At 41.1% G+C, this 27,832-nt stretch overlaps 1 protein-coding gene across 10 annotated transcripts in view; it reads left to right on the plus strand.

Moving 5' to 3' along the window:
• STARD13 (StAR related lipid transfer domain containing 13) overlaps positions 1–27,832 on the plus strand; it is a 328,326-nt gene that overhangs the window by 287,350 nt on the left and 13,144 nt on the right. For 8 of the 10 annotated variants that reach the window (XM_068930087.1, XM_009686488.2, XM_068930089.1 and 5 more), the window contains 10 exons: positions 2,595–3,973; positions 5,386–5,559; positions 7,638–7,797; positions 12,064–12,262; positions 15,314–15,521; positions 16,571–16,685; positions 17,484–17,705; positions 19,468–19,685; positions 24,372–24,548; positions 24,921–27,780. In XM_068930087.1, coding sequence (XP_068786188.1) covers positions 2,595–3,973; positions 5,386–5,559; positions 7,638–7,797; positions 12,064–12,262; positions 15,314–15,521; positions 16,571–16,685; positions 17,484–17,705; positions 19,468–19,685; positions 24,372–24,548; positions 24,921–25,038 — 2,970 coding nt within the window. In that variant the 3' untranslated portion in view covers positions 25,039–27,780. Of the gene's footprint in view, positions 1–2,594; positions 3,974–5,385; positions 5,560–7,637; positions 7,798–12,063; positions 12,263–15,313; positions 15,522–16,570; positions 16,686–17,483; positions 17,706–19,467; positions 19,686–24,371; positions 24,549–24,920; positions 27,781–27,832 lie in introns of those variants that run through there. The other 2 variants (XR_695808.2, XR_011138676.1) reach the window with 1 other exon arrangement.

Genomic DNA, 27,832 nt, shown 5'->3' on the forward strand with positions numbered 1-27,832 from the left:
TGTTTGATTTTTCCTTCAGATGAAACACAACAAGCCTGCTTCATTACAAGTTAAAAAAAAAAAAAAAAAGAACCTAAACCTTTTTTTTCATATTGACTGGAAATTTCAAAAGAGAAAACCCTCTGTATTTTCTGACTGGTTCTTGGGCAGAATGTAGGCCTGCCTTTGTTGTGCTTAGATGCACAATTTGTTCATTATCAATATCTATTTCTGTTCATCTCTACCTGCTTTAAAAAAAATCTTAAAATTATTTTCCTCTAAAATAATTTGAAGTATATTCACCACTGAATTTATGTTTATTTCTGTCTTCTCCTATTCTCTGCTCTCCTCTTGATGTTTCTCACAATGTCTCTAGCACTTTGGCTAGTTTAATTGTTTCCAGCTTGTAGAAAATACAGGCTAAATCCTGTTAGTTTGTACAGTAATCTCAGTGCAGCTACAGTGATTTGTGTCAGCCAAGAATCTTGTTTAAGGTCCTTTTGGTATATTGGGGATGTACAATAAATAAAAAATATGTATTTTTATCCTATTGGCTGGTGCCATCAATGCTCCAGCAGTGGTATGCTTTGTAGATATAATTACCACTGCTAAATATTTAAAAGTACATGCCCTTGCGGTTTTTAAAATATCCACTTTGTGGCACTGCTAAGACCACAATAGATGGATTTTTAAGTGTCTGAGTGTGTGCAGTCCTCCTGCATATACTCGTTCTAGCAGCAAACCGTCAAGCTGAAGCGGAAGGTAGAGCTCTCTAATATTCTGCTCTTTCCTGCAGACAAAATGACCAAAGTAGCATTAGCCATTTCCAGCTCCTTTCCTGCCACTTCTCTAGCTGCTTAGTTTTTCTCTATATCTAGCAGCAGAATTAAGGCATCCATTCATTCCTGTGAGCTGACATCAGCTGAAGGACTGCACACCTCAACATTACACATAAACCAGCAATGTCTAACCCCCAAATTGCTTATTTCACAGTGATATCTTATTTTATAATTTGGGAAGATCTAAAACATCTGGCCAACTTAAAGTGATAAACTGGCAAAAGCTGATGCTCTTAGGGAGACCTGACGCTACTGATCGTAGTCTTCATCTTCTGAGGTTTAAGATTTGGATGTTTTTTTAAAATTTGTTTTACATTTTTCAGTCAGACAAGCCAGTGGAGATCTAGTCAGAGATGGAAGATAACTTTACCATCAAAACTTCATAGAAAAATACTTCTAATAATAGACTCTTAAAATGAGAATTTTTTCCAGTCCTGAAATAGTCTTTTTGGTTTAGCACCTCATTTTAGTCTGACAGCCTGTCATATTTTACTGCCTTCACATTGCTTCCAAGAACGTGAAGAGCTGTTTGGATGTCATGTAGGTGAAGTTAGTTTGTTCTGCCTTAAAACAAATGTACAGGAATAATGCAGTATAAACCCAATTCAAAGTCAAGGAAAGGGTATTCATTAGCAGCTGTGGGCTTCACATCCTTAGAGAACCGTGAGCTCCGCAACAACTGCATGCTTCATGCTAAAGATGTATCCTCCTTGTTTGGACAAACAGATGAGAGAAATGGCATAGAGGAGCTTTTTTTAATCCATATTTTCTCATGGTAAATGTTGTCTGCATTGCAGATGATTAGCTATCGGCACTGCATAAGCACAAAGATGCGTGCCGGAGGCCAAGGACTGAGGCAGGGTACTGCTGGGGAGGGCTGCAGTACTGCTTGTGCTGTGCCTGGAAAGCTGGTGGGCAGAGATCAGGGAGCATGGGGCAGCTCTGGGGTTGCCAGTCCTAGGGTCCATCCTGCTGGCAAAGGCAAGGAAGACAGGAGGGCTGCAGGAGGGCTGCAGGAGGACTCCCCCTCACCTCTGGACACTTCCCATATGCACATGCTGGGCAGAACCAAGCCGTGGCTCTTCCCCTGCCCACTCCTCCCCAGCCTTTGCCACCTTCCTTTGCCTTCCTGCTCACCCACCCTAAGTAATACCTCCAAATATTTTTTTTTTTTTTGCTATTATTAACCAAGCGTTGTGGCTGTGTGTCTGTAGTTAGGTTCCTGAGGCATAAATGATTTACATGGTCTGAGAGGTTTATTGCTGCTATTAGAAGTGTTTACTTACTTCTCCCGGCAAAAGTGCATCGCAGGAGATTTGCTGTCTTTGGTACACATTGCTCCAGTACCCAGCTACTTCCCAGTCTTTCCTGTGCATGTCTTAGCACCATCCCTGCAAGTCAGGACCCACCTATGAGCACCTTTCAAAACCTTCTTTTTATTCTGAACAGTCATTGTAGGCATCAGTCCTACCCTGCTTAGGGCACAGGCAAACCACCCCGCTGAAACCAAGAGGCATTGATATGGCATAGCTTGTCCACTCATAAACTCTTTAACGAAGAGTAGGGTTTTAGCCTTTACTCATTAACATGCTCACTGCAGTCTTTACAGTGAAATGATAAGGGCTGGAATGAAAGGATTGATGACCAATATCCCACAGAACTAGATTCATGGTGCCTTTACCACCTGTTTTTTTTCCCCTGAGCAGTACAGTCGTATTAATTCAAATAATGAATAAAAGCACCTGCTCTTAACATGTGCTACTTGCTGTTTTCCAGAGTGAAGATTCAGATGAGGAAGACCTCTGTGCTATCAGTAATAAATGGACTTTCCAAAGAACCAGCAGGCGATGGTCTCGGGTGGACGATATTGATACTTTGCTTCATCGATCAGACAGACATGGGTCTTCTGGGGACATTAAAATGAAAAATACAACAAGCAGTGAGAGTGTCCTTACAGATCTAAGCGAACCTGAGGTCTCATCGATTCACAGTGAGAGCAGTGGGGGAAGTGACAACAGGAGTCAATCTGGTATCAGCAGTGCTGTCAGGGAGATCTGCGACTGCACTGGCCAGCATGATGTAGAAAACACACTTCTACAAGACTCCACTGCAATAAGCACTGCCCTGGCCCACAAAGACAGCCTGAAGAATGAGAAACCAACACGAACAAAAGCAAAAACCTTTCTGAAACGCATGGAGACACTAAAAGCAAAAAGTGTGCATGGAAAGCTAAAAGGCTCAGGAAGAACAGGTCCTTTAGAGATAAGTGGACCTGTCCTTCAATATGAGCCGAAATCTTTGAAAGATATGCACTGTGTACAGATAGTCAATGGCGATCTCCAAAACTTAGGGCAAGATTCAGTCAAAAGAGGACTCTCCTTTTCTGCCAAATCCAGCAGTGACAGCAGTCAGTCCGAAAACAGCAGCAGCGGGGTGAGCACACCCTGTTTGAAGGAGCGCAAAGGTCATGAAGCAAACAAGAGAGGTGGGATGTACTTGGAGGACCTAGATGTTCTGGCAGGAACAGCCTTACGGCAAGTGGTAGATGAAAATCGAAAAAATGAATTTCATTCCCAAGAGAACTTGGTTGTGCATATTCCCAAGGACCACAAACCGGGGACCTTCCCGAAGGCACTTTCTATTGAAAGCCTTTCACCTACAGACAACAGTAATAATGTAAACTGGAGGACAGGCAGCATCTCTTTGGGAAAACAGAACTGCTCTACTCCAAAAGAGACTGGATTGATTGCTTGCTGTCCAAAAGAGAGCAGAGTTAGTATTTATGACAATGTGCCAGGCTCCCACTTGTATGCCAGTACTGGGGACCTACTGGACTTAGAGAAAGATGTCCTTTTCCCTCATTTAGATGACATTTTGCAGCATGTCAATGGACTCCAAGAGGTAGTAGATGGCTGGTCAAAGAATGTGTTGCCAGGTCTGCCAGTTGATGATGTGTCCATCAAAGAATCTTCATCGTTGCCTTTCCAGTCACCCACACAGATCACACTTGATTTTGAAGGGAACTCCGTCTCTGACGGCCGGACCACACCGAGTGACATGGACAGAGATGGAACATCCCTGAATGAGTCAGAAGCCACCGGTGTTAGGGACAGGAGAGACTCTGGTGTGGGAGCATCTCTCACAAGGCCAAGCAGGTAGGTAACAAGATTTTTTACACAATTCCATCTTTCTTCTTCTGTTAACAAAATGATAGATTGTGAAATATGATATAATGAAGGAGAGGCATCACACTCTAGGCATCACAAAGTGTAGGGTCTCACTATAGTTGTACTTGTCCTGTATGGGGAAGAGGACTTCTCAGAGCAAAGGAGTATTTCTGGGCAAGGGAGATTTTCCTTTAGAAATTCTTATGTGGAATCAGTGCAGAGTCAGTGTAAATTAGGGCATATTTTTTCTCCCATGATCCATCCTATTTTAAAAGAAGACTCTATATGCATTACAGACGGTATGTATATGTCAGTAGCCTTATGCATGTTTTTATGCACTGATCTGCTTTAAAATTGTGGCCCTTTGTTCTTACAGAGAATTTCTGTAACCTTCCCTCAGTCCCTTATGCAACTGGATGAAATGATGATGTACAATTAGCTTGTTAGTAAAAGTGTAGAGCAGGACTTTGTTAATAGTTTGGAGGCTTGTTATGAAATAGAGGGATGAGTTCCAGTTGAGCACTGTTCTGGTAAAGTGCTTTCTGGATCTGTACTGCTGTGTGTAGGGTGGGTTCATATGTGTGGGAGCAGAGAGAAAATACTTGGCACTTTTTGATCTGCCTTCGGTCTTGTCACGTCCTCATGCAAGATTCTGCCGTGCCATGGTTTACTTCTGCCCATGCTTACTCACCACCATCACATGCAAGCAAACTCTAGGAAACTACTAAGTAAATAAACAGTGCCAAAACTTGCAGGATTTGAGCCAAAGTTCATGTTTAACAAAACAAGAAACTGAAATGAGTTGATTCCAATACATTCAGTACATAGAGAAAGTTAATTGGGATAAAGAGAAAATGAGAATAGCTCAATAGACTGTGGTTATGGTTCTTGCCTAGGAGACACAGGGTTCAAACCGTGCTATGAAAAAATCCTTCAGCAATTTTATAACGGAGAGATTTGGAGAACATCATCTCCAAATACCTTGTTGGTCAGGCTGGTCTCCTGGGAGGTGAGGGACCCAGTTCTGAGTCAGGGAGAGAATATTTGAATCTGGATTTCCCACATCCTGTTGGAAATGTGTGGGCTAAAGAACATAACAGGCAACACTGCTGCTCTGTGTGCATGAAAGGGACCCACACCTACATGTGAATCTAACATAAAAAAATCAAAGCTTGAGCATTTCCAAAATTAAGCAATTCAAGCTAAGTAGATTGTTTAATTTGCCTCCAAGCTACATTTTCTTTCAGCTCAAACACCATGAGCCGTAAGTGTGTGTGTATATGTATATGTATATGTATATTTGTTTATATATTGCCCAGTCTTTTCTTACAGTATACCACCTTTTTCCACCCAATTAAAGCACTTACTTGTCTGAATTTCTACTGTTTCTCTGGCTAAAGGCGGTTACGGTGGCATAGTTTCCAAATCTCTCATCGCCTGAGCCACTCCATAGCATCACTTCACATCAGTAATCAGTCAGCAGCCCAACTGAATCTACTGCAAAAATTCTCTCTACTTCGTCTTACTGCCATCATGGAAAAATACTCCATGTCAAACAAACATGGCTGGACCTGGTGAGTACAATAGATAACGGGAAAAGAGATATATTTAGAAGAAGTGATAATTCTATAATTCTAATTGTAAGTAAGTTCAATAAATAGAGTTAGGAGAAAAAATTTACTTTAACTGAAGAATTTGGAACTGTCCCTTTTAACCTATAGCTGCCTAGTGACTCAGTGGCAAAGTCAGAAATAGATCCTAGAGATCTGACCTCATTCCTGCGCTCAAACAGAGAGACAACCCTGGCCTCTCTAACAACATTTGAGTTCCAGAAAAATAAACAGGAGTAAGAGAGAGTGATTAAAAGGAGGAAATGTTTAAAATAAGTCTTCCCCAAAATTCATTTTGTAATTCAAAAAGAAACAGCTGCTGATAAGACCTCACATATTCAATATTGTCTTGTTTGTGCTTTAAAGGGATAGTTAGAACTGGATAAGAGGACTTTTCTCTAGAGATCAAAAGATGCAAGCTTTAGCCTAGGTCTGGATTTGTGTTATGGGCTGCTTGCAGCCATAACAGAGCTACCTGGGCACTCAGATTGTAGAGTTAAGGGCAGATGGATGTGAAGGCTGGTGATGTGTCTCCTTTGAGCACAACCAACTAGAGAAACCTTCCTGTTTAATAGTATGCTAATCCTGAGGTGTCATGTAGACTGAGGTATCCTGAAATGGAAATGAACAAAGATGAGAGGTTATCAGTATCTGAGAAATAACCAAAAAGATAATAGAAACTTTCCTAAGTACACAGAAACACTAAGTCCAACAGTAATATGACCTAACATTTATATTGTGATTTCCATGTTCAAAGCACTTCACCAATATCCTACTAAATTGTGCTGTGAGCTAGATAAGGCAAGTTTACTTTTAGAACAGAAAAAGAGATATAAGGGACTACATGTGTGACCCTCCTCACTAACATCAGCCACTCCAAAAAGTTAGGAGTTTAGTCTGAGCAAGTCAGGTCGGCTGGCGCTATTGTCAGTGGAAAAAGACGGGCAACCCCAAGGCAACTTATTCTACCATGACAGAGGGGTAGGATCACCCTCCAAAAGTGCCTCCCTCCACAATGGGTATGGAGCCAGCTGGGAGTGCTAACTCTTTCTAAATGTCCTTTACATAGCTAAAATTAAATAAGATGAACCCCCAACTTGCTGTTTTCCTTTGGTGCAGTTCCTCTGGCTAGCTAACGATATGTCTGTACTGAGATAAATCTCACCTTAATTTACTCCAAATAAGCAGACTAGGATATAGCAAATGGTAGATTCTGCTGTTTGTACAAAGGTTTTCCCTCCTGACAAATATTTCTTCAGTTTGTATAATCAGTCTCTAAGGATTTATAAGCAGTGGAACGCTAAATAGCTGTAAAATTGTATTCTGTACTCCTTCAGTAGGTCATTTAATCCAAGTTTTATCTCCTTCCCACACAGAAGAGAAAATCTTGGTCATATTTGGGTCATATTCATCCATCTTTTTAATCCCACTGCAGTCATGACTCCCACAAAGGGAATCTGGTCTCTTCTCATTTGCAGTGTCGTTTACTGAGGAAAGCAAGCTCACCAGCTTCACTAGAGTACATTTAGCAGAAATCAGTGGGGTAACACCAGGGATCAGCCTGGTTCATAAAGGTTTCCAACTATCATTTTTACTGTGAATTTTTAGGCAACAGAAATGCTAAATCATGAAACTGATAGTTTGAATAGATGTAAAATCATTCAGCATGTTAGAGGACTGATCCTCCTTTTCTCTCAGGTACCCTCTCTGCTACACTTTGCTGTGTTTTTCCTTTGAGTCTCTATTGGATGTTTTAAATCATTTTGGCTTCAGCTGGATGACAACTGCACAGTTGTTTTTTGTTAGAACGGGTTGTTTTACTATATCTTAGAGCCAGATGCCATCTACCTATAAAAATGGGTCAAGAGATCCACAAATTGTACAGACTGTGAAGTGTCCCTATATCATAGACTTAACATTATTTGACCATCTTTATAAAATAGGAGATCTTCCCAGCTACCAATTTCTCCCAGCAGCATTACTCAGAAAGACTGTGTAAATATTCTGGTACTTTCATGTGGTCTGTTCATGTCGATTCTCAGGTCTGTGCCAAAGTTCATGAAGAGGATGAAAGTCCCTGACTACAAGGACAAGAACGTCTTTGGTGTGCCTTTGATAGTTCATGTCCAGAGAACCGGACAGCCTCTTCCCCAGAGCATACAGCAAGCACTACGCTACTTACGCAGTACCTGTCTAGATCAGGTATGAACTTTACTGCAGGGACTTCATTGACTCTAAAGACACTCTAAGCAAGCACTGGTAGTGCTTTAGTACCAGAATAAGGTTGCTATATCTCATGTTGTTCATATCAGTCCAAATCTCCTTTGGTGATTCGGTACTTGGTACTAAAACCAGTCATTTCCCATTTTGAGATTTGCATTCAGTTAATTTGTTGAATTCCTGTAGCTATAAGAGTCCTACTGATTTGTATGCAATAGCATATGTCAAAGAATAGCGTAGAATCTTCACATCTATTGAATCAGTCCTAGGAAGAGCTTATCATTCCCAGTTTTTGCCAATATCTGCACTGCTCACACTTGACTGTTGCTAGTGAGAGTTAAACACATTCACCATTTCACAAGATATGATAAAAAAGGTGTGATTTACTTAACAGAGAAAGAATTATCTAAAATAGAGAGCAAACTCAGCAAAATATTCCAAGTGTTCTGTTGACAAAACGAGATATACCCAGATACGTTTAGGTCAGCAGGGTTCAACAGCAAAGCCATTACCGTATGTTTCCTTTTACAGTGTTGTTAGCTGCAGCAAGCCAATAGGGAGATGCACATACTCAAAGTATTTCAAACTTTTTGCTTCACTTTAGGTACTGAGCAGGGACATACCAATCATATTTTTACTGTTCTTCCCCTAAGGAAGAGGATATATATCCTTATGAACATAGGTCTGGGAGAAATCCTCTGGCTCATTGAGTTCAGTCTTCTACTGTTATTGGCATCACATCATATGACCTCTTCTGTAATTGCTTTTAGGCAGCTGTAAGCTCAAAAGGAGCAACCAGCATTTTACTCTACAGACTTTGTTGCTTTGCTAGCTCTGTGCACACAAAAAGGGTGGAAGTGGTCAGTTCTGAATCTTTCCATTTCTGATCACTGTTCCGTTGTTGTTCAGGTTGTTGTGCTCAGTGACAGGCATCTTCCCCAACATGGAAATCTAAAAATTCAACATCTAGCTGTGAATCAGTGAAGAATCCCATAACAGCCAGTGGGAAGACATAGGCACTTCCCACCATTTCTCTTATTTACTGTAAAAGTCAAGTGTAGCAGCCAGACCTTCACACCTAACTTGCAGATGTCTAAAATGAAGTAAGATGAATTCTGCCTACTGTATGTAGTGTGGGAGTTAAGGAGTTGGAAGAACAGCCTGTTGAGAATGTATTAACAGTGGATGGAAGGGGAAGATGGATAGACACAGGTAGAAAGAAGGTATGCAGCATCTTTCATGACTACCTCTGTGGTAATCTGAGTTTGTGCACTGAATTGGAAAAAAACATAGTAAAAAAAAATGATGCAGCAGCCCTGGAATCCGTAATGGAACTGGAGGAGAAGACATTTGCCTAAGTGTGGGGAATAGGAGGTGCAAACATAGGGATGGATTTGTCAGCTAAGTAGCAGAGCAATAGGGAAAAAGAGTAAAGAATTGGAGAATAACTGTGGGAGAAAGTAAAGGCAAAGGAAAAACAGAAGAGAAGGAAAAAGCTTTTAACAGATTTGAGGCAGTCAAAAGGAGCATCCGTGGGCAGTCTCAGGCAAGTATGTGCTCCAAGAGGAGGGATTTAGTTGCTGGGAAGCATCAGACCTGAATGAAGCACCAAGTCAAGTCAGCTAAAGTGAAATTGGGAAAAAATTAAATACAAGATAAAGGAAGAAAAGTACAGATTGGGAATATTGAAAATATGTTTCCACCCAGCTCTGGGCTGAAAATCTCCAAGTAATTCAGCTTCTTTCCTTGACAGTTGCTCCCTTTGTTCCCATTTAATTTGAAGCCTCGTAACGCCTGGCTCAGAGGTCTGAGCAGCCTCCAGACTCCCCCAGTATCTCGTGTATGTATCTCTTCTGCGCATTGCAGAGTTGTGCATTGCTGCTACTGCATACACTTAGTAAAGTCTGGGTTGCTTTAAACTGGTATAAGGTCTGGCTCCCAGCATTGAGATATCTAAGATTATAAGAGGATCCTCACCATTATGTGTAGGCTATGTTATTCAGTTTCAGCCTGCAAAATAGAAACTGCTTTGCCTTTGTCAACTGCATATTTATTTCTGTCATGCATCATATGGATGCTTGCAGAGCAGATGATCCACAGCATGAGGAAAATAAAGAGATTGGGCCAAACTAGTCTCTCATAGATCACTGGATTTGTAGTCCCATTTTATTCAGAGAATGAGTCTGTAATATTGCAGAACAGAGCCTAAAACATCTCTATAAAGTGAAGAACTGTCTTCTTTTGATTCATTGTGAATTTTCCCAAAAACAAGGAAAAGAAGAGTTTGAATAAATATCCTTAAACAAACAGAGAGATTGGGAGTAGCAGAGTGATGTGCAGCAGGAGATTACTTTGATGAGATTTGGTGTCTGACCTCTCAAATCAGACTGAGTTGTAAGCTTTTAAAGGTTCTTAATGCCAGGAAGGACACTTTCTGTCAAAAACAGAGCTGTTTTTTTTGGCTGTCATCACATTTATCTACCACATGCCAGAATTTTATTTTTGGATAAAATTAGCATTGTCCTGTGTCTTCAGCGCACAGGTAACTAAGAGGAGAAATTATGTAAAAGGAAGAAAAAACTTCTTCACTGTGAGGGTGACAGAGCATTGGAACAGGTTGCCCAGAGAGGTGGTGGAGTCTCCTTCGCTGGAGATATTCAAAAGCCGTCTGGATGTGATCCTGGGCAATATGCTCTAGGTGACCCTGCTTGAGCAGGGAGGTTGGACTAGATGATCTCCAGAGGTCCCTTCCAACCTAAACGATTCTGTGATTCTGTGATTCTGTGAAGAAGAGAAAGGGAAAGGGAAAACCAGATAGAAAGAGCCAGATGTTCTTTCTTGGGTTCTCTTGTCAAAACTAAGGAGAGCTTCACCTGTGGATAGATATACCATGGACCAGGATGTACATAGGCCAAGCTCTAATTCTGTAATTCCTACATATCTATTTAGATCATGAGCAGCACTAAACTCATAAATAAAAGAATATAGCAGAACAGCAGCTCACAGCCACTGCTTTCAGTCTCGCATACTAGTTCATCCCCATAGAAGTGAACACATCCTCTCACAGAATAGCATATAGTATGATTTATGTGATTTGTGTTTTTAATACATGAGTTAACAAAAAAACTAAATGCCTTACAGCTGAACACGGAAAGCAGTCTAGAGAGGCGGTACAGGATGAAGATAGACCTAAATAAACTCTGGGCTGGCAGAAGAAGGAGGAATAAGGATGAAAGGCACATTCCCTTGCCTTTGCTTTTTTTTTTTTTTTTTTTTTTTTTGTTGGTTGCCTGTGCCATGCGGTAGGCTGAACTGACAGTGAACAAGACAGCAGACATGGAGGAGCTAAAGGCTATAATTCAAAACCAGAGGAATGCCTTTTTATAGATCTTTCTCAATATTTCACCTTTTCCCCTGCAAAACTGAAGGAAAACAGTGCTAATACTTCCCAAATGAACCACTGTAAACTCACTTGGGAATAAATAATGTGGTTCACGCTCAGGAATTCACCTCCGGGGAATTCCACTTATGAGAACTACTGTAAAAGGGCAGCACTGCTGTGAAGGCACTAACAGGCCCCCTTTTAAGAATTACCACTTCCTTTAGAATAGAAAGCAAACAAGATAAAAATGTATCTTGGTGACACTACACAAATAATCCCTCTGTGGCCTCTGCTTTCTAACTGGGCTTTTTAGTGGAATTTGGGAGAACTGTTGGAAGCAGAGAACAGGAAGGGAAAAAAGTAGATTTGGTCTTGGTTTTAAAGCTCTACCAGGATGTACTAATCTTTTGCCACAGCATTTATTACTTAGCTGAACATAATATTTTCTTGTTAGTCTTCAAAATATATACCCAAATAAACATGAGGAACCAGATTCTCAGCTGGAGTAGATCAACAGACAGTCACTGAAGCCAAGCAAGCCACACTGATTTATATCAGCTAAGGATCTTGCTTAAACTCTTCAGGCAACAGCGTAACCACATGCACTCTGAACTTTTCCTCCACGTTCTGATATAGAAGAGCAGAATTATTAACTCTTACAGTCCTACCACGAGAGAGTGTAGTTGTTTATGACACTGTGGGCAAACTATGACTGTGGCATTTGCAAAACATGTTTCTTTTGCTGTTGCTGAGGGCAAAATAAGCTGTTGTAGCTTTGGTAATAACCACAGCCACCTGTAATAAATATTTTTTATGTTCTTTAAATAAATTGTCCTTTTACCCAACTCAACCTGGCACCTTTTTAGGTGGGCCTGTTTCGAAAATCTGGAGTGAAATCCCGAATCCAGGCCTTACGTCAGATGAATGAAAGCTCCCCGGAAAATGTCAGTTATGAAGACCAGTCAGCGTATGATGTGGCAGACATGGTAAAGCAGTTTTTCAGGGACCTGCCAGAACCTCTCCTCACAAGTAAGCTAGGAGAGACCTTTCTACACATCTACCAGTGTAAGTTGAAAGACTTTTATTATTATAAATTTTATATATGATATAATAAAGTGTTATAATACTTTTAAACATGTTATTAACACTGGGTTCTATTCTTTCTGTTCACCACCAAGATGTCTAAAAAGAACCTCTCTGGCCTCAGAGTCTTTAGTTGAGAGATTTTTAGACCTGCCTAAAGGTTTCAGTGTCAAAATGTCATTAACTTTAATGGAAAGATAGTATCCAAGTCTTAAGAAGCTTTCAAAATATCAGTCTTTTCCATTAAAAAAAAGCCAGGAGAAGAGGCTGCCCGTGGACATAAAAAGTGTGGAGATTCATATTTTTGTCAGATTTCTTTAAATTGCGGGCCCATTTCTTGCAAACGTCTCAATACAAGTGAGTCTTTTGACCATGGAGAAGTGGTACTTAACCACGAGAACATGTGCCACTACCATTCTCTTCTTTCCTGGGACTTTTGATTATTTGTCTTTTCATTATGGTTCATAAAATGTGCATGTAAGAAACCAGCTGCCTTCATTTACCCCCTAGACATAGGTTTCATGCAAAGATCTAATAGATAAAGAAAAAAACAGAGGGTTTCTTCTTTTCTTTTCAGCATAGAAAGTCTTCAGCAAAATCTGAGATTCAAATGCATAAGAATGAAATTGAAAATTCACGCAAATCAGGAAATGACTGTGTATTTCTTGTCCAAACTGAGGGAGGAATAAACAATAAACAATGAGGAAAACACTAAAAAGCCAGAGGAATTAGAGTTTTCTTGATAATGCCCATTATGAAGACAGTCAGCCAATGCTTTGGCAGATACAGAGAAGTATACCTAGCCAGCTAATTGGAAGCACTCAAGAGAAGTGTGTCTAGCCTTTTCAACTGCAGACATTTCAGCAGCTATAACAATAGAAAACCATTTTTAAACACTGTATAAGCGCAGTGCTAAAGAATCGAAGTTAATTCTGTGCCTCTGTTTACTGCAAAAATCTGTTGGACCTAGTGTACCCTGGTGTATGGAGAAGTGCTGTGATTCTAGTTTCACAGTGAAGGGTGGCATCAAAAATAAATTTAGTGGATTTGGTCGTACAGGATGTCTTGGGACACCAGTGAACTGAAACAGTTGGCGCCCAGCCTTGGACCATCTCTTCCCCCTCTTCTTTCATGCTCACAGGTTGCAGGTCACATCCACCTACACACTCATCGGTGAGCGTGTTCAGAAATGCAGCAAGAATTCTCAGTACTAGTAAAATTGCAATCAGAGTAGTTTCCATCAATGAAGTGACCCAGGAGAAGCTTATCAGCTAAAAGGCTATATTGTACATGCCCTTGGAAACAAATCAGGTTTAAACTGTTGCTTGATCAAAATTGGGAATGTCCTATCTCAGCATAGGAATCACTGCAAGCAAACTATCCCCTTGCCAAAGAGAGAGAAACAAGGCAATTATCAGTGTTGTCAGGCCTGTAATTGGCCGGAATTCCCATTCCTGAGGCAGGAGCCTGGCATTAGGATTCACAACAGCCAAAAGGCTGAACAGTGAAACATTTCTGCCCGCCGACAGAAAAGGCTATAAAAAGGGGCATGGGCTGACTCTGTAACGTGACATGGAACAGCAGTAGGAAATCTGAAGAACTCACTGTTTGGAGAAAAGAAGGTGCTAGGAAAGATTTTCTTGAACTGCACAAGTGTTTTAAAGGATATCAGAAAGACTTGAGTATGGGTCTATTTAAACCAGCATAGCAAAAGGAAAAGATGATTTCTAGACATTGAAGAACAAAATTTTGGATTAAAAACAGGTAGCAGTGTTTTCTTCCATGTGACCAACAACAAAGATATTTTTCTGTTTCAGATAGTACTGACAGAATCCCTTTCACAGGGAGAAAAATGTTGAAAATTGCTGGGATACCGATTGCATTTCATAACGTCTGCAATTAAATAAATCTGTAGCTGGGAGTTTTTCCTCACATTCATTCTGTTTAACAAATTACTAATGTGAGGTTAGAAAGGATTTTTCCTCTCTTAGCATATTGGCAAGGGATTTCTGGTTTTCTGGGTGTCACAGAGCTTCTGATGGGGCTTTGTTCATGTATCCAGAACGGCTTGATTTGTTATAACACAGTATGGGGAATGGGGATGAGATGATTAGTGAGGTCCTTTATTTGGCATAGCTTTGATGAAACTCTCTCCACTTCCTGAAAACCCTCCATTGCCTAGTGTTTACCTATGACTTGAAGGTCTGGCCAGTCTTCTTTTGTATGCATCAGACTTGCCAGTGCAAGAACACAGGTGAGGAAGTGTGAAGAGGATATATGAGGAGAAAAGACACATTGCACATATTTATCAAAGGCTTCTCTAACTTTCTCAAAAAGACCTGTCCTTTCCACTTGTAGATAATTGGAAACATGGCACTGTGCTGTTTGTCATTCATGTCTGAAAGCCTTTAAAATAAAGAGCTTGCACAAGGCTAACAGGAAGAGCTTAAAAGCTGGCTGTTCCCCGTACTGTAAATCTGCTTTTGTTGTTCTTTCGTTCGATTATGTAGAGTATGTGTAATACCCAGAGGAGGGCTCCTAATCCAAACTGTGAAAACTTATGGTAGTTTTAGAAATGAATCTATCTTAGATGCTATTTAAGCACATCCATTACTGCTTTTGTTAAACTCTTTTATGGATTAGGACACGTGTAAGTATTTTCCCAAAGCTTTCTTAAGACTTTTGAACTGTCTTCCCAAGGGACAAAAGAAACCTGAAAAGTAACATTCAAAGATGTGAGTACTGAGTATTACTCTCACTTCATAAACTTGAAATGAAGTTCAGTCTTTTGCTTAGGGAACAGCCTTTCAAATGCATAAGGAACAGAGAAATGTCATAAACTTGGCTAGGCACACTATGCTTGGTGGAAGAGCAAACACAGCAGCGCTCCAGTAATCAATTGGTCTCAGCCCCTTCATCTGCCTCTTTTTAAAAAAGTTCCCAAAGAGTGAATTTCTAGGTAACTTTAGCCTGCTCCAGGCTCTTATCTGCTGTTACTATTGACCCCACTGATGGCCACGTGCCCTTCCGCAGATGTTCCTGCGGAGCAGCGGCTGCAGGCGGTGCAGGCAGCCGTCATGCTGATGGCGGATGAGAACCGGGAGGTCTTGCAGACACTGCTGTGCTTCCTCAGCGACGTCACCTCCGTGGAGGAGAACCAGATGACTCCCATGAACATCGCCGTTTGCCTGGCCCCTTCCCTCTTCCACCTTAATATAGTGAAGAAGGAAAGCTCCCCTAGGTAAGTTTCTTCCTAATGCTATAGCTAGTCATATCCTTGGCTTAACGCAAAATGATGCTTTCAGTGTTTCTAAAGATATTTGGAGTAAAATTTTCTTCAGTGTCTGTTTTCCACTGCATGTTACAAAGGGCACAGAGAGGGTGAAGCTGATACTACAGAGCCAAAAACACACTGGTATATGCACAGAAGGCATTTTTGCCAGCCCAGCTTGATGTTTCTGTCTGCCTATTGCAAATATGCAAGTGCCTGCTTTTCATACAAAATTTCAGTGGGGCGCAAGTGAGTTTTGTATAACCAATGTTGGCTTCTAAAGGGAAAGGGCCTGATTTTGCTCTGATTTAAGTCAAAGACTGGATATAGTGAGGAGAGAACAATTTGGGGGGATTTTAGCATGCGGATTTTAAGTGAGTGGCACAAGGTGCAAAGCCGTATTCTTGCAAAAGTCAGTGGATGTTTCCAGGGAGGAAGTGCAATGCTTATTGAAGGCGCATCAGGTGCAAGCAAGATAAGTGTAGGACTGCGAGTCAGGAAATCTCCATCCCCCTTTTGCCACTGAGTGTATTTTTGTTTGGTCACTACATGTATTCTCTGGATACTTCCTGCCTCTTGGAGAGCAGAGTTCATGTCAGGTCGTGGCAAACCCTGCTAAACTAAACATTAACATCCCAACTTAATGTCCCTTCTGACCTCTTTTCCCATCTTATTTGGAATATGTTCAGATTCATGGCCAATCTTACAAGTACTGTCAGAGCAAGAACTTTAAACAGTAATGACATAAAACCCTGTGCATCATAGCTGTTAGAAGTCCATTCCAAAATGTACAACACCTAATGCCGGACATATGTAATCTTTCCTGTTTTTACCTTTGGCTCAACAATATTCCAGGTAAACCTTTTTCTTTTAAAAAAGGCTCAACGTAGTCTGAACAATCTTTGCGATAAATGAAAACTAAGGACAGACTATTCTCTCATGAACAGCCTGCCGCTATGTTTGCTTTCGTATTAAAAAGATTCAGCTCTTTTTACCTGAGACACTGAATTCAATTACAGAGTGATACAGAAAAAATATGCAACAGGGAAGCCAGATCAGAAGGACCTCAGTGAAAACCTGGCAGCTACTCAGGGACTTGCTCACATGATAGTGGAATGCAACAAACTTTTTGAGGTGAGTGAGAGACTCAAATAGCATTATTCATGGACATATAATGCTGCATCCTTTGAAGTATTTATGCCTACATTTTCTGTCTTGTATTAGCTCAGAGATTGATGGTTCTTCACTTATTTGTAAACCTGTTCCATCTGCAGTTTATTTATCTCATTTCTTTACAATTGTTCCCTTCTAGCATTCAAAGATGCAACTATTAAAAATGCAAGGTAATTATTCTATGGCAGCTTTCAAGCCAAATTACAGGATTAGGAAATTTTAGTCTAAAATCAAAATCTGCTGTTTTAATTCCTAATTTTATTATATGCTTTTAGCACTTCAGTTAAAACTAATCCATCTCAAAAAGGAAGCTTGACATATTTTATTTCTTTGCGTCATGAAAGAAAGTTCAGTCACGTAGGGGGAGAGTCCTTCCTGGAACTACTTTCACTGCAGGTGAAGGAAAGAGAATGCTCATATCTCCCTTTCCCAGGAGCGCAAGGCAACATCTTTGAGGGCTGGAGGAGTAGCCTATCAGTAACACAGATATTTTCACATACAGTTGATCAGCATCTTTGACATACAGTTGATACTGTTCTGCATGAGTGGTGCTCTGCTGACCCATTGACTATTTCAATACAGTATCTTGATTGCTCACCCTGTATAATAAACAGATAGAAATAGGTATTTGCTTTCCAGATAATAGGCTTATTGTGATTTGGTACCAAATGGTCCAGCAGCCTCGTAAACATTGCCTTATAAAAGGTTCTCAACAGGAGATTTTTTTCCTCTGTGCTTTACCTCCTTTCTTTGGAGCAGGTCCCACATGAGATGGTCACTCAGTCTCGAAACTCCTATGTTGATGCTGAAGTGCATTCTCCCACCCTGGAAGAACTAGGGAAACAAGTGGATGAAGAAGGAGGGAACTATCAGATGTACCTTGAAAGTCTCATGCAGACTTTCCAGAAAGAAGCAAAAGAGAAATTCAAAGGATGGGTCACATGTTCCAGTTTAGAGAACACAGAACTTGCCTACAAAAAGGTAATTTCAGGAGACATGGAAGAAGTAGTAAACAAACCAAAGCAAAATATAGCCTACCTATGGGACACATCATTGACTTATTTTGTGGCTAAATACAGACCCTTCCATCATCTGCTGAAGCAGGCAGCTTTTACGGAAGATCACTAAAAGTAGTTAATAAAAATGTAACATGATAGTGATTCAGTTATGATGTTCCAGGGAAAGACATTCAGAAGCAAACTAAGGTCTCCAAAAACAGGTCAGTTAAGTGATAGAGGAAATAATGCAACCAGAGAGAGAGATGAGAGTTAACAACAGATGGCATTGCCCGAGTAAGTTCTCCGACTAGGGGACAGGCAAAGTTTCTGACTTTTCTCGTTGTTTGCTAACGGTTCACAGAACACAGTCAAAATGTAGGCATGAAAATACCTTTTCAGGCTTTAGTTGGCCAGAGCAGCCATATGTCCACTTTTATCCTTGATCCTCTTTTACTTGTTCCAGGTGAATTTTTGATAACTGCAACCTTTATCAGCATTTTTTGAAATTATCCCAGGCTTAGTCAGTTCTGTAGGGAAAGGCAGACCACTGTGGCTTGATTGGAGGGTAGCATGGGGTCCCTGCAGACAGTGGGAGTTCAGGGCTGCTGGAAGTACAAAGAACGGAGACCTGCAAACAAAGCTGCTGAGAGGACTGAGTAGGACATGGGAGAGGGGTGGGAGAGGCCATGTGTAGGTCTGGGGTCAAGGGCAGGTGAGACTATAGAGTGGATTAGGAGCAGCTAAGGCTCTTAGGCAGGAGGACTGGAAATTTGAGAGCTTTGGAGAGAAGAATTATAACATCATAAAATAATTTAGGATGAGAGTGGTGGGAGCTAGGTTTCTGGGGAGATGATCCTGGGTCTGTGGGAGGTGTCAGAGGTTTCTGGGACACTAGAGTTGATATGTGAGGACCCCAGGACTGGAAGGGGTTAGAAAAGCAAGACTTACAGCGTGCAGTGCTCACAAAGTAATTTGTTTGCTACCTCAATTATGGCAACCCTAAAGCCATGCAGAAATGCTTTATCTCTGGAATTTAGGATATTCATCTTGCACACACCCCAACACTTGCAGCTCCCTTTATTACCCACTGTGGAGGTATAACAAGTAACAGAAACCATGAGCTAGTGGGATTTAGCAAGCAGTTTGTGTCTTTCTTCTTCGAAAGCTATTTTCCCAAGACTACTCTTGCAACTATTTTGAGGAGGAAACATCTGTGTTTCTGGCATAGAAGTGAATTATCATGTCTTCTGCTCCTCCATGTGCTGCTTTTCGATTGATTAACTGGCACAGCCGATCCTCAGTCGCAGGCAGCACATCAGATTGCCTGAGACAGTAGCTTTGTGTTGGCCCTGGGTTTTAGTCTCTCCATTCATCTGCTGTTACTTCACGTATCCCTCACTGCATTTAGGATCTTTGGGCTTGAAACAGTGTCTGTCATACTAGAAATACTACAGCAGCTCCACTGACATTATGGGAACTGGTTCAAATTTACATTGATGTGAGAGCAGAAGTAATGTATAGCTTCAGTTTTCCACCCAGGACTAGTATGTGTATGTTTTTCGATACAAAACAGCAGCAAATGTAGCAATAATACTAATGAATAGCAGGGAAGTACACATGTTCTGCAGCTTCACTGCTTACGCTGAAGTCAGGTTTCCATTCCAAGATTTTGTTCTCAGTTATCCTCCACGGAGCATATGCTTATAAATCATGAGGCTTTTATTCTTTTTGTTGCTTTACTTTAGGTTGGGGATGGGAACCCCCTAAGGCTTTGGAAAGCCTCAGTGGAAGTTGAAGCTCCCCCGTCAGTTGTCCTGAACCGAGTGCTGAGAGAACGCCACATTTGGGACGAGGACTTCTTGCAGTGGAAGATTGTCGAGAGCCTGGACAAGCAGACAGAAGTTTACCAGTACGTTTTGAACAGCATGGCTCCTCATCCCGTCCGAGATTTTGTTGTTCTAAGGTAAGCTGAAGGCACTTCTCCAGTATTTTAGCTTCCTGTAGTGTGTATAAGAAAGATCTGTTCTTATCTCATTTCAGCCTTAGCATCCTTATAATTGTACTTAGAAAACTCTACTTCTGGGCTGCAGTGTTTATTTCTCAAACTGAATTAAAATTGTACACCTAGAGCATGCTGACCTTTTCTCTGATGTAATTTGAGCAGCGCATACTCCTGAGGCCATAAATATCATTTATTCCTTAGAACAGATGTCTGATAATAGCTGCTGTTCTCTTAGCTTTGTTTGTTGTCAAAACAGTGCAAATAGAACCCAATTGTTTTTTACCCTGCTTTTGCCGTTCTCTGGGGAATGTTTGATGTTTAAGAGCCAAATGTTTAGTAGAAAAGATGGTGATGTTTTTAAGCCAAGGTTGTTATGTGGTCACTATATAAGTCATTATATAAGATTTGCAGTCAGAGTATTTCTAGAGCAAGGAATGCTAAATGTTCTTGCTAACATAAAAATCCTACTGTGGAAATGAAGAGAAAGAGGTAATAGATATGCATTCTGACTGTCTTCCCAGGGATGAGACCTTGCAAATAAATGTGAAGCTGTAGTTTGACATTCCAGATGCAGTCCCAGCTCTGCCGTTGTCTATGTGCCCATACAGAACGGACAAAGACGACTCCTCTTATGTACATCCTGCCTTTGAAACCCTGGCCTTTCGCTTGCTAGGAGCAATAGTGGATGGAGTTGCTGACATATTTCACTTACGATGGAGCCAATCCTATAGCTATTTATTTCAGGATGGTTTTGTGCATTTCCATTCTTGGTGTCTACTTTCTTTGATTGAAAAGATGCACCAGACAAATAATAAGCAGTTTTGACAAAGGAAGTAGTCCAGTGAGTCAGAATTGTATTAGAGGGAGCAAAGATTGAAAGTAAAAGATGAGCCCAGTAAAATATAATAGTAAATACCTCTTATGAACTTCGGTTTTCTCTTATAGAATAATAACATGCAGACATTGTTGGAATAAGAATTATTCCAATTGAGGAAGAGTTTTTAAATATTTCTGCAAGTTCCTTATAATAGGAAAACACTAATCCTCACATTACACTATTTTCTTTGCCTGTCCGCAGTATACTGGGCTAAATTAATTTATTTTATAATCATTTTCTCATATGATAGTATTGATTTGCAACAGTGATAAATTTGGCGCTCTGCACAGCACCAAGAAGATTGTCTGGGAGCAGTGGGAGGGTTCTGACGACCATAATTCTGCCTTCTTATCTGGCACTTAATTCACTCTTACGTTTCATGGTATTTTATGTTCTTTAAAGACCCACTGTGCAATCACATCAGTTGAAGAAAAATCTTGCTGTCAAGTTCTCATTCTTTTCACTAACCCAGATAGAATGACCGCCAAGGACTGAAATATATATCGTAAAACAGAATCCTGGTGGGTTTTTAAGGCCTGAAAACAGCCATCAGGTAAATCTGTCAGTTCCTGTTGTTTATCTCTCTTAATTTATATCATTAAGTCTAGAGCAAGGTTAGCCAGTGATATTGCACTCATTTTGATACGTTATTATTGGTGGGAACTGAACAGTGAAATTATTATTCGCCTCTGGGAATATGAATAAATATATTTTAACAGACGGCAATTTTTCTCCTCCTAATCTAACTGTTGGCTGTGAAATACACGCTCCCGGTTGTTCTTTCTTCTAAACGAGCCATCCTAGCAAGGAGACTGAAATCCCTTGAGGAGACTAGAAGGGTGAGAGGGCAGGGGAGGGCCCTGTTTCATCTGCCTAGGACCTGGAGCAGTTCACAGCTGCCCTGCAGGTGCATCACTTTTCATGAAAGATTCCTTGAGCATTTAATGTTAAGTACCATAGCATCACTGTCATGCCCCTTTTTACTACTGTGTGATATTTAGAGAAGTAAAATAACTGGTCTAAATCCACATAACCAGGAATAGGAATGCTAAGTAAGTCTCCTGCAGTCTCTGATACAGATAGTTTTCCACTTCAGAAATGAGCCAAGTAAGTGCCACCTCGTTACCAAAGTGATAGTCGTAGTGAAGCACAGAAGACAGTCCCTGGACAGTTAGTGGCTCAGCAGTTCATAGTATGTCCGAGGCATGATTTCCTACCAACCTTTGAGCTCGCTGTCCGTGTGTTTCATCTCTGAAGATAGCTCATCATTTTAATTAATGCACATACACACGCAAAACATTCTGAAATTGGTATCTTTCTATATGTTCTTGACTAGCAGCTGTACACAAGTAATAACTGCAACCCTGAATTTCGTATCCAAAATATGGAACTTTTAAATATCCGCTGAAGTTCAAATTTCAACAGTCCTTGAAAGCAACTTACCTGCCAAAGCATGATACTTTCCAAAGTAGCATAGTCCCTGTGTCAGGCAATCCTCAGAAAGATGATGCACATTGTCTTACAGTGGGGATTTATCATAGACTATCCTGTGAGATTCAAACCCAGCGTTATGCCCAGTAGTCTGCCAAACAGGAAACATGCAACATGCTACAAATTCAAGGCAGACAAGAAAGACTAGAATATGTGGAAAATGCTAATAGAACAAGAAAAAAATGCTGATTGTAGGTCTCTTGAACCTGATAAAAAACTTCTGCAGGATATCAGAGAGACTAGAAACTCGGGATAGGAAGAATAAAAATATATCTTAACAGGCCAGTCCAAAACCTGACTGCTTGTGAAAGGAAACATCTTGTCAATAAGAAAACAACTACCTGTCACTGGCTAACTGACAAATATGGTGACATGCTCCTGAAATTTCAGATATACAGTTGTGCAATGCTGGTGAGAGATGATGTGGTTCTGTGCTCCAGAAAACTCCACTCTTCCTCCTCTAAGGGAAAAAAACATAAAACATGCATCCTATAGCAGAAGAGACAGAAAAGCCCATGATTATGTTAGAATGGCATGCAAAAGCATGTGGATTCTTGCTACGTAGAATCTGAAGGGAGGAGACCCTCTCTGAACAGCTGCCTCTTCTAGCGTGCCAGGGAGGAGTGAAACATACGGACAACTGATGGCTTTGTGCGTGCCTGGACCAGTCCTTGTAGGACAGCTAGCAAGGAAGTTGGTTCAGATATTTACTTTATAGCAAACCAAAGCCCACCTTAAGAAAGCAGGCCTCAACTACAGTATCATTCCTGAAGGAGTGAGCATGAAGTTTAGCCTTTGGCTACGGCAAAAAACAAATTCTTTAAGACTGCATTTTACCATTGCTACCTGGAGCGTGTGGTGACAAACAACTATCGCATAATTTCCACCAGCCGTCTGAAGAGACTGTCAGCAGCTGTGTGTCAGTGGATATTAGCAGCAGAACATCCTATTCAAATGTACTGCAATTATACTTATCGTCACCAAGAGTATTGTAAGCTAATGTTGATTAAATAAATGCTTGTCATGAAAGGACACTTTTTTTTTTTAATTCAAATGCCCTTGCAACATGGTTTGGGAGTTTCAGGAGTCAGTGTTGGTAGTAACGAGGATTTTTGCTGCCCTGAACTTTATTTGCTGCTCTGATACATACTACATAGGTATAATGCAACATTTCAGCCCTTGCTGGATGGCTAGCACTCGCTTTACATCCTTTCCAGACTTTCTGGAAATAGGTCATTTCCACCCCAGAAGGCTTACAATGTTGCTGGAGTGGTGTTGTATTCCAGCCACTACTGCACTACATGCCCTATGAAATCGTAGGCCTCTACTGACCAAACTTGTTTGAAAATAGAGTTAATTTACATTTAGCAGCAAAAGTGATGCATGGGCAGAGCGATTTCTTGCCTGTCTGCAAAAGGCTGCATCATGTCCTCTAATGCATGGTGATTACAAAGTGGTTTGAGGGGGAGAAGCAAAACTTCTCCACCTGCAGCCAGCGGCACAGCAGATGAGCAGCCTTCCCACATAGTGGTCAGATCCCCAGGTGAGGTGAGGGGGTATCAGCATCAGGTGGGTTTGGGGGTGAAAACTGCAACTCTCGTTCAGGAAAATAACATACATAGCAAGAGCTGTCCCGGAGCCATTTCTGAAGGTCTGAGCTCCCGGGGCTGTTCTGGGCATGGATTTGTCCCCCCCATACGAGTGTATCCCAACCTCTGAGCACTTCTTGAAATGATAGCCCACTGTTTAGGTTAGTGCATTTACAGGAGGGAGTCTAGCTCTGCAAACCAAGGTTGGTAAGTTTCTGTTGCCTGTTTCAAGCAATAGTCCCAGCCACTTTGGGACAGAAGACTCCTCCAGGGACTCCTAGAACAGTCCAGGAACATCACAGGAAACAATGCCATAGAAAAAAATCAGTTAATTTCCCTCTGAAAAATAATAGATTTCCCTTGCTTTCTATTTCTTGTGGGGGGCTGTTCCAGGGTTTCATGGCTATATACCTCAGCCAGCTGCCAGCCTACAGTCTTGTCCAGTATATACCATGGTCTTGTGTCAACACTGTATTTTAATTTAAAATAAGTCCCTTCACCCACTTTTGTCTTTTCCCCTTCTTGTATTCATAGGTAATATTCTCTCATCAGCCACCTGACATGTGGCCTTCTGGCTTTACAGTGATAAGCAAACCAGCAAACTGCAACTTTGGTTCGGGTTCTTTGTTACTCAAGTAGCCAAAAGAGTCTAATTATTAAAGAGATTCTGTCTTGAATGTGTCGCTGCAGGACATGGAGGACTGATTTGCCAAAAGGGATGTGTATGCTGGTGGCCATCTCTGTGGAGCATGAAGAGGCCCCTCTCATGGGAGGTGTGCGAGCCATTGTGATGGACTCCCAGTACCTAATCGAGCCATGTGGCTCAGGAAAAGCCAGGCTGACCCATATCTGCAGAATTGACCTAAAGTAAGTGTCCCACCTGCAGAAAGCAAAAATCTCCAGCTCAGGGAGGGGAGGTGTTGGGAACAGCGGACACGCTTAATGTAGCTTTACTGCTTTGGAGGGAGATTTTCTGCAGTCTTTCTATCTATCATGCTCATATCCGCCAGACTCTATTCAGCGGCCTCCACTGTTAAGACGATGTGGTCATAGAAATAAAATCTAGTTATTTGATTTCTGCAAAGGCAAACTTCAGAGTATGCTTACAATGCCAAGTATTCCAAGTTCCCAACGCCACCATGGGCAGAAAGGGATAGGAGGCATGGCAGGCCCATTCCTGTGGATCGTATTTCTTGGGTGTTTGGGTTTCTCAACAATCGTGTCTTTTCATTTCTTCAGAGGACATTCCCCAGAGTGGTACAACAAAGGCTTTGGACATCTGTGTGCAGCAGAAGTTGCCAGGATCAGGAACTCATTTCAGCCCCTGATTGCCGAGGGACCAGAAACGAAAATCTGAGGAAGTGTTCCTGGAAGTGTGTGAGCATAAATCAGGGTATGGCAGAGTAGAAAGACTGAAAGCAAAGACCTTATTTAAGTTACTTGCAATAGAAATCTAACTAGATCTGGGTCTGTACAAAGGTGAAACAGGAATTTTATAGGAAAGTTATTTTATTCTGGAAACTTCACCTCCCCCCCCACAGCCTTTCCACATTAATTTCAATCAAACATTTTTCAAAGAGATTTTATCGTTATTACTTTAAAATTAGACTATTACCATTACTTGTGTGTTACATAACTCTGGTATTTAAAGGCTTCTAAGAAGCATATTTTAATTGTAAATAAATTATGTACAGTATGTATATATTATATCTATATTATAGCTATATATATATATATGTATATGTATAAATTAATTATTTTGTATATAACTCAGTGCTATGTAGAAGAAGTCACCTGCATCAGTTGGACCTTAAAAGACTCCGTCACTTGTTTCTTAGTGTGTCACTGCTACATAAGCTGTGTTTGCTATTATCACAGGGCTACCAGACAAAATCCATGTGATAACAGAAACGCCTGTGTTTAAATTTGTTTGTGTTTGTGTATGCTACAAGGTACCTGGAAATAGATGTAGGAGGAATGAAAGGAGCTAAGGAGGAGAGTGGTTATTGTATGTCTAAAAATAATGAGGAGTGGATCAGTATGACCAAATAAAATACGTGGAAATGTAACTGAGGTAGACGTTTTGAAGGCCGTTTATATTCAGCTGCAGAAGGTTTGTGACTGTTAATACAAGGTGATAAAAGCTTACCTATTGCCTTAATTAATGATATATTTGCCACTAGAGAACCTCACCGTCTGCAGTGTTCAAAATAACAGCTCATTCTTAGCAAATACAAGATAACTCTGTGTGTACCGAGGTGACCTCAGGTGACCTCACTATCTGAAGTTAAACTGGTAAGTTATTAAGCTGTAAACCTTTTGCTTAGTGTTTTATCCAGTAAGTGGTTCTGTGTTGTTCTTTCCTTCTTCCATAGGAATGGCTAATTATTAAGAAACTCCAAAGCAGATTTTCCACATCCAGTGACCACAAAGATGTGCAGATAAATGCCATGCCTTTTTTATACTCTTACTATAAAAATAACTAAACTTTTTAAAGCTTTTAAATACATCTCAGAGATTTTAAATATTGAATGCAGATTATGCTTGGGAAGATCACTTTTATGATAACAGCAAGCATTTTCATGTTATATTGCACTGATCTGCATGATCCTGCCTCTGATGGCATTGGCGGGAGCAGGATCAGCCCCTGACTATGAGGAGTAAGAGCCATTTAAGCCCACTACATCATTTCATTTTCAGAGACCTATTATTTGCTAATGGAAGAATGCTTTAAAAGTAATAATAATCATTTATTGACCTTACCTTCGAGACAAGGTTCCGTTTTGTTCTTAACTAACCTAAGACCAAAAATGGAATTATATCTATGAGTCAATAAGAATGTACAAGTCTATCAATACTGTTCTTCATTAATTGCATTTGTTCACTTTGACATTATTTATTGCTGTATAAACCAACTGAGTCATTCACAGCCAGGGTTTTAGTTCAATCCTCTCAACAAAACCCACTGCGATTTAGGATGAGGTCAATTAAGTGAGGTGCCTTTGCTACGTGAAGCTGCAGAGTTTTGTGACCTGAGAGTGCAAAGTGCGAGAGCTGGCGTGGTACCCTGTGCCACGGGAACCCTGCCCGCGGGAGCAGGGAGCGCACGGGAGCCGGCAGGGGACCTGGGCAGGGTCGCCCAGGGCTATCCTGCCTTGGAGCAGTAGTACCCTGGGAAGTCCCCATCTCCTCTCCCCTGTGAGCTGCCCCTCTCTTTCACTCCATCTTGCCCATATTTTGCTCTTTGACTCGTAGGATGTAGGAGGTTGGGTGCCCGAGAGCTGTGTTTGCAGCCAGCGATGTGCAAACAGTGCATGTTTTTAAGTATTAGCGATGAGTGAGCATTGGTGTACCTGCACGCCCAGAAGGTCCAGGTGCTCCCCAGGTGGCACGGCTGCCAGCCAGCCCCTGGGCATCCATGCTGCCCACCTCAGGCAGGATTCAAGGTGCATGAGCTAGCGGGGCCAGGGCAGCACTCTGCCAGCAGCTGCCAGCGCCCCAGCGATCTCCAGAAATCAGCACCTCCTCCCCTCAGCACCCGTAGCCATGGCAGCAGGTTTCACTCAGAAAAAGGATGAGCAGGCTGTTTCCTAAAACAGGAGCAATTAGAGCCCTTCTGCTACATTACTTTGCATAAATGAATACAATAGTGCCTCAGGATTAATGGACACAGCATTTCAGGCACTGGAAATGGCAATTGCCTGACACTCAATAATTACTTAAAGAAAGGAAGGGAAAACCTCGGCAGCGGTTTTATCCTGCCTGACTCAGCTGGACGGGACCCTGTGCCACCTGCCACGGTTAGCAAGGTAGGTTTGCCTTCCTAATGTTGCCAAATCTTTGTCATGTACTTCCAGCAGCTCTAAGCCATGTATTAACGAAATACTTTTCCTCTACAATGTACCTTATGCCATGTCTACCTTTCAGCTACCACAGTATTTTGTATTGTTACATTGCCATTGAGAATACATTATGATACTTACATTTTTAAATGTTATACTCATATCAATACCTCATATTTTTACCTCATCTGTTGGTATCAGTCATTAGTTGTAAATAAATAATTGCAGAGTTGAATAAATTTGCATACACTAAAGAATCACGTTTCCTTTATGTGTTCATTTCATCTGTTGGCACAAAAAAACAAACAT

The sequence above is a fragment of the Struthio camelus genome, chromosome 1, assembly GCF_040807025.1.
Source record: "Struthio camelus isolate bStrCam1 chromosome 1, bStrCam1.hap1, whole genome shotgun sequence".
NCBI classification, from domain to species: domain Eukaryota; kingdom Metazoa; phylum Chordata; class Aves; order Struthioniformes; family Struthionidae; genus Struthio; species Struthio camelus.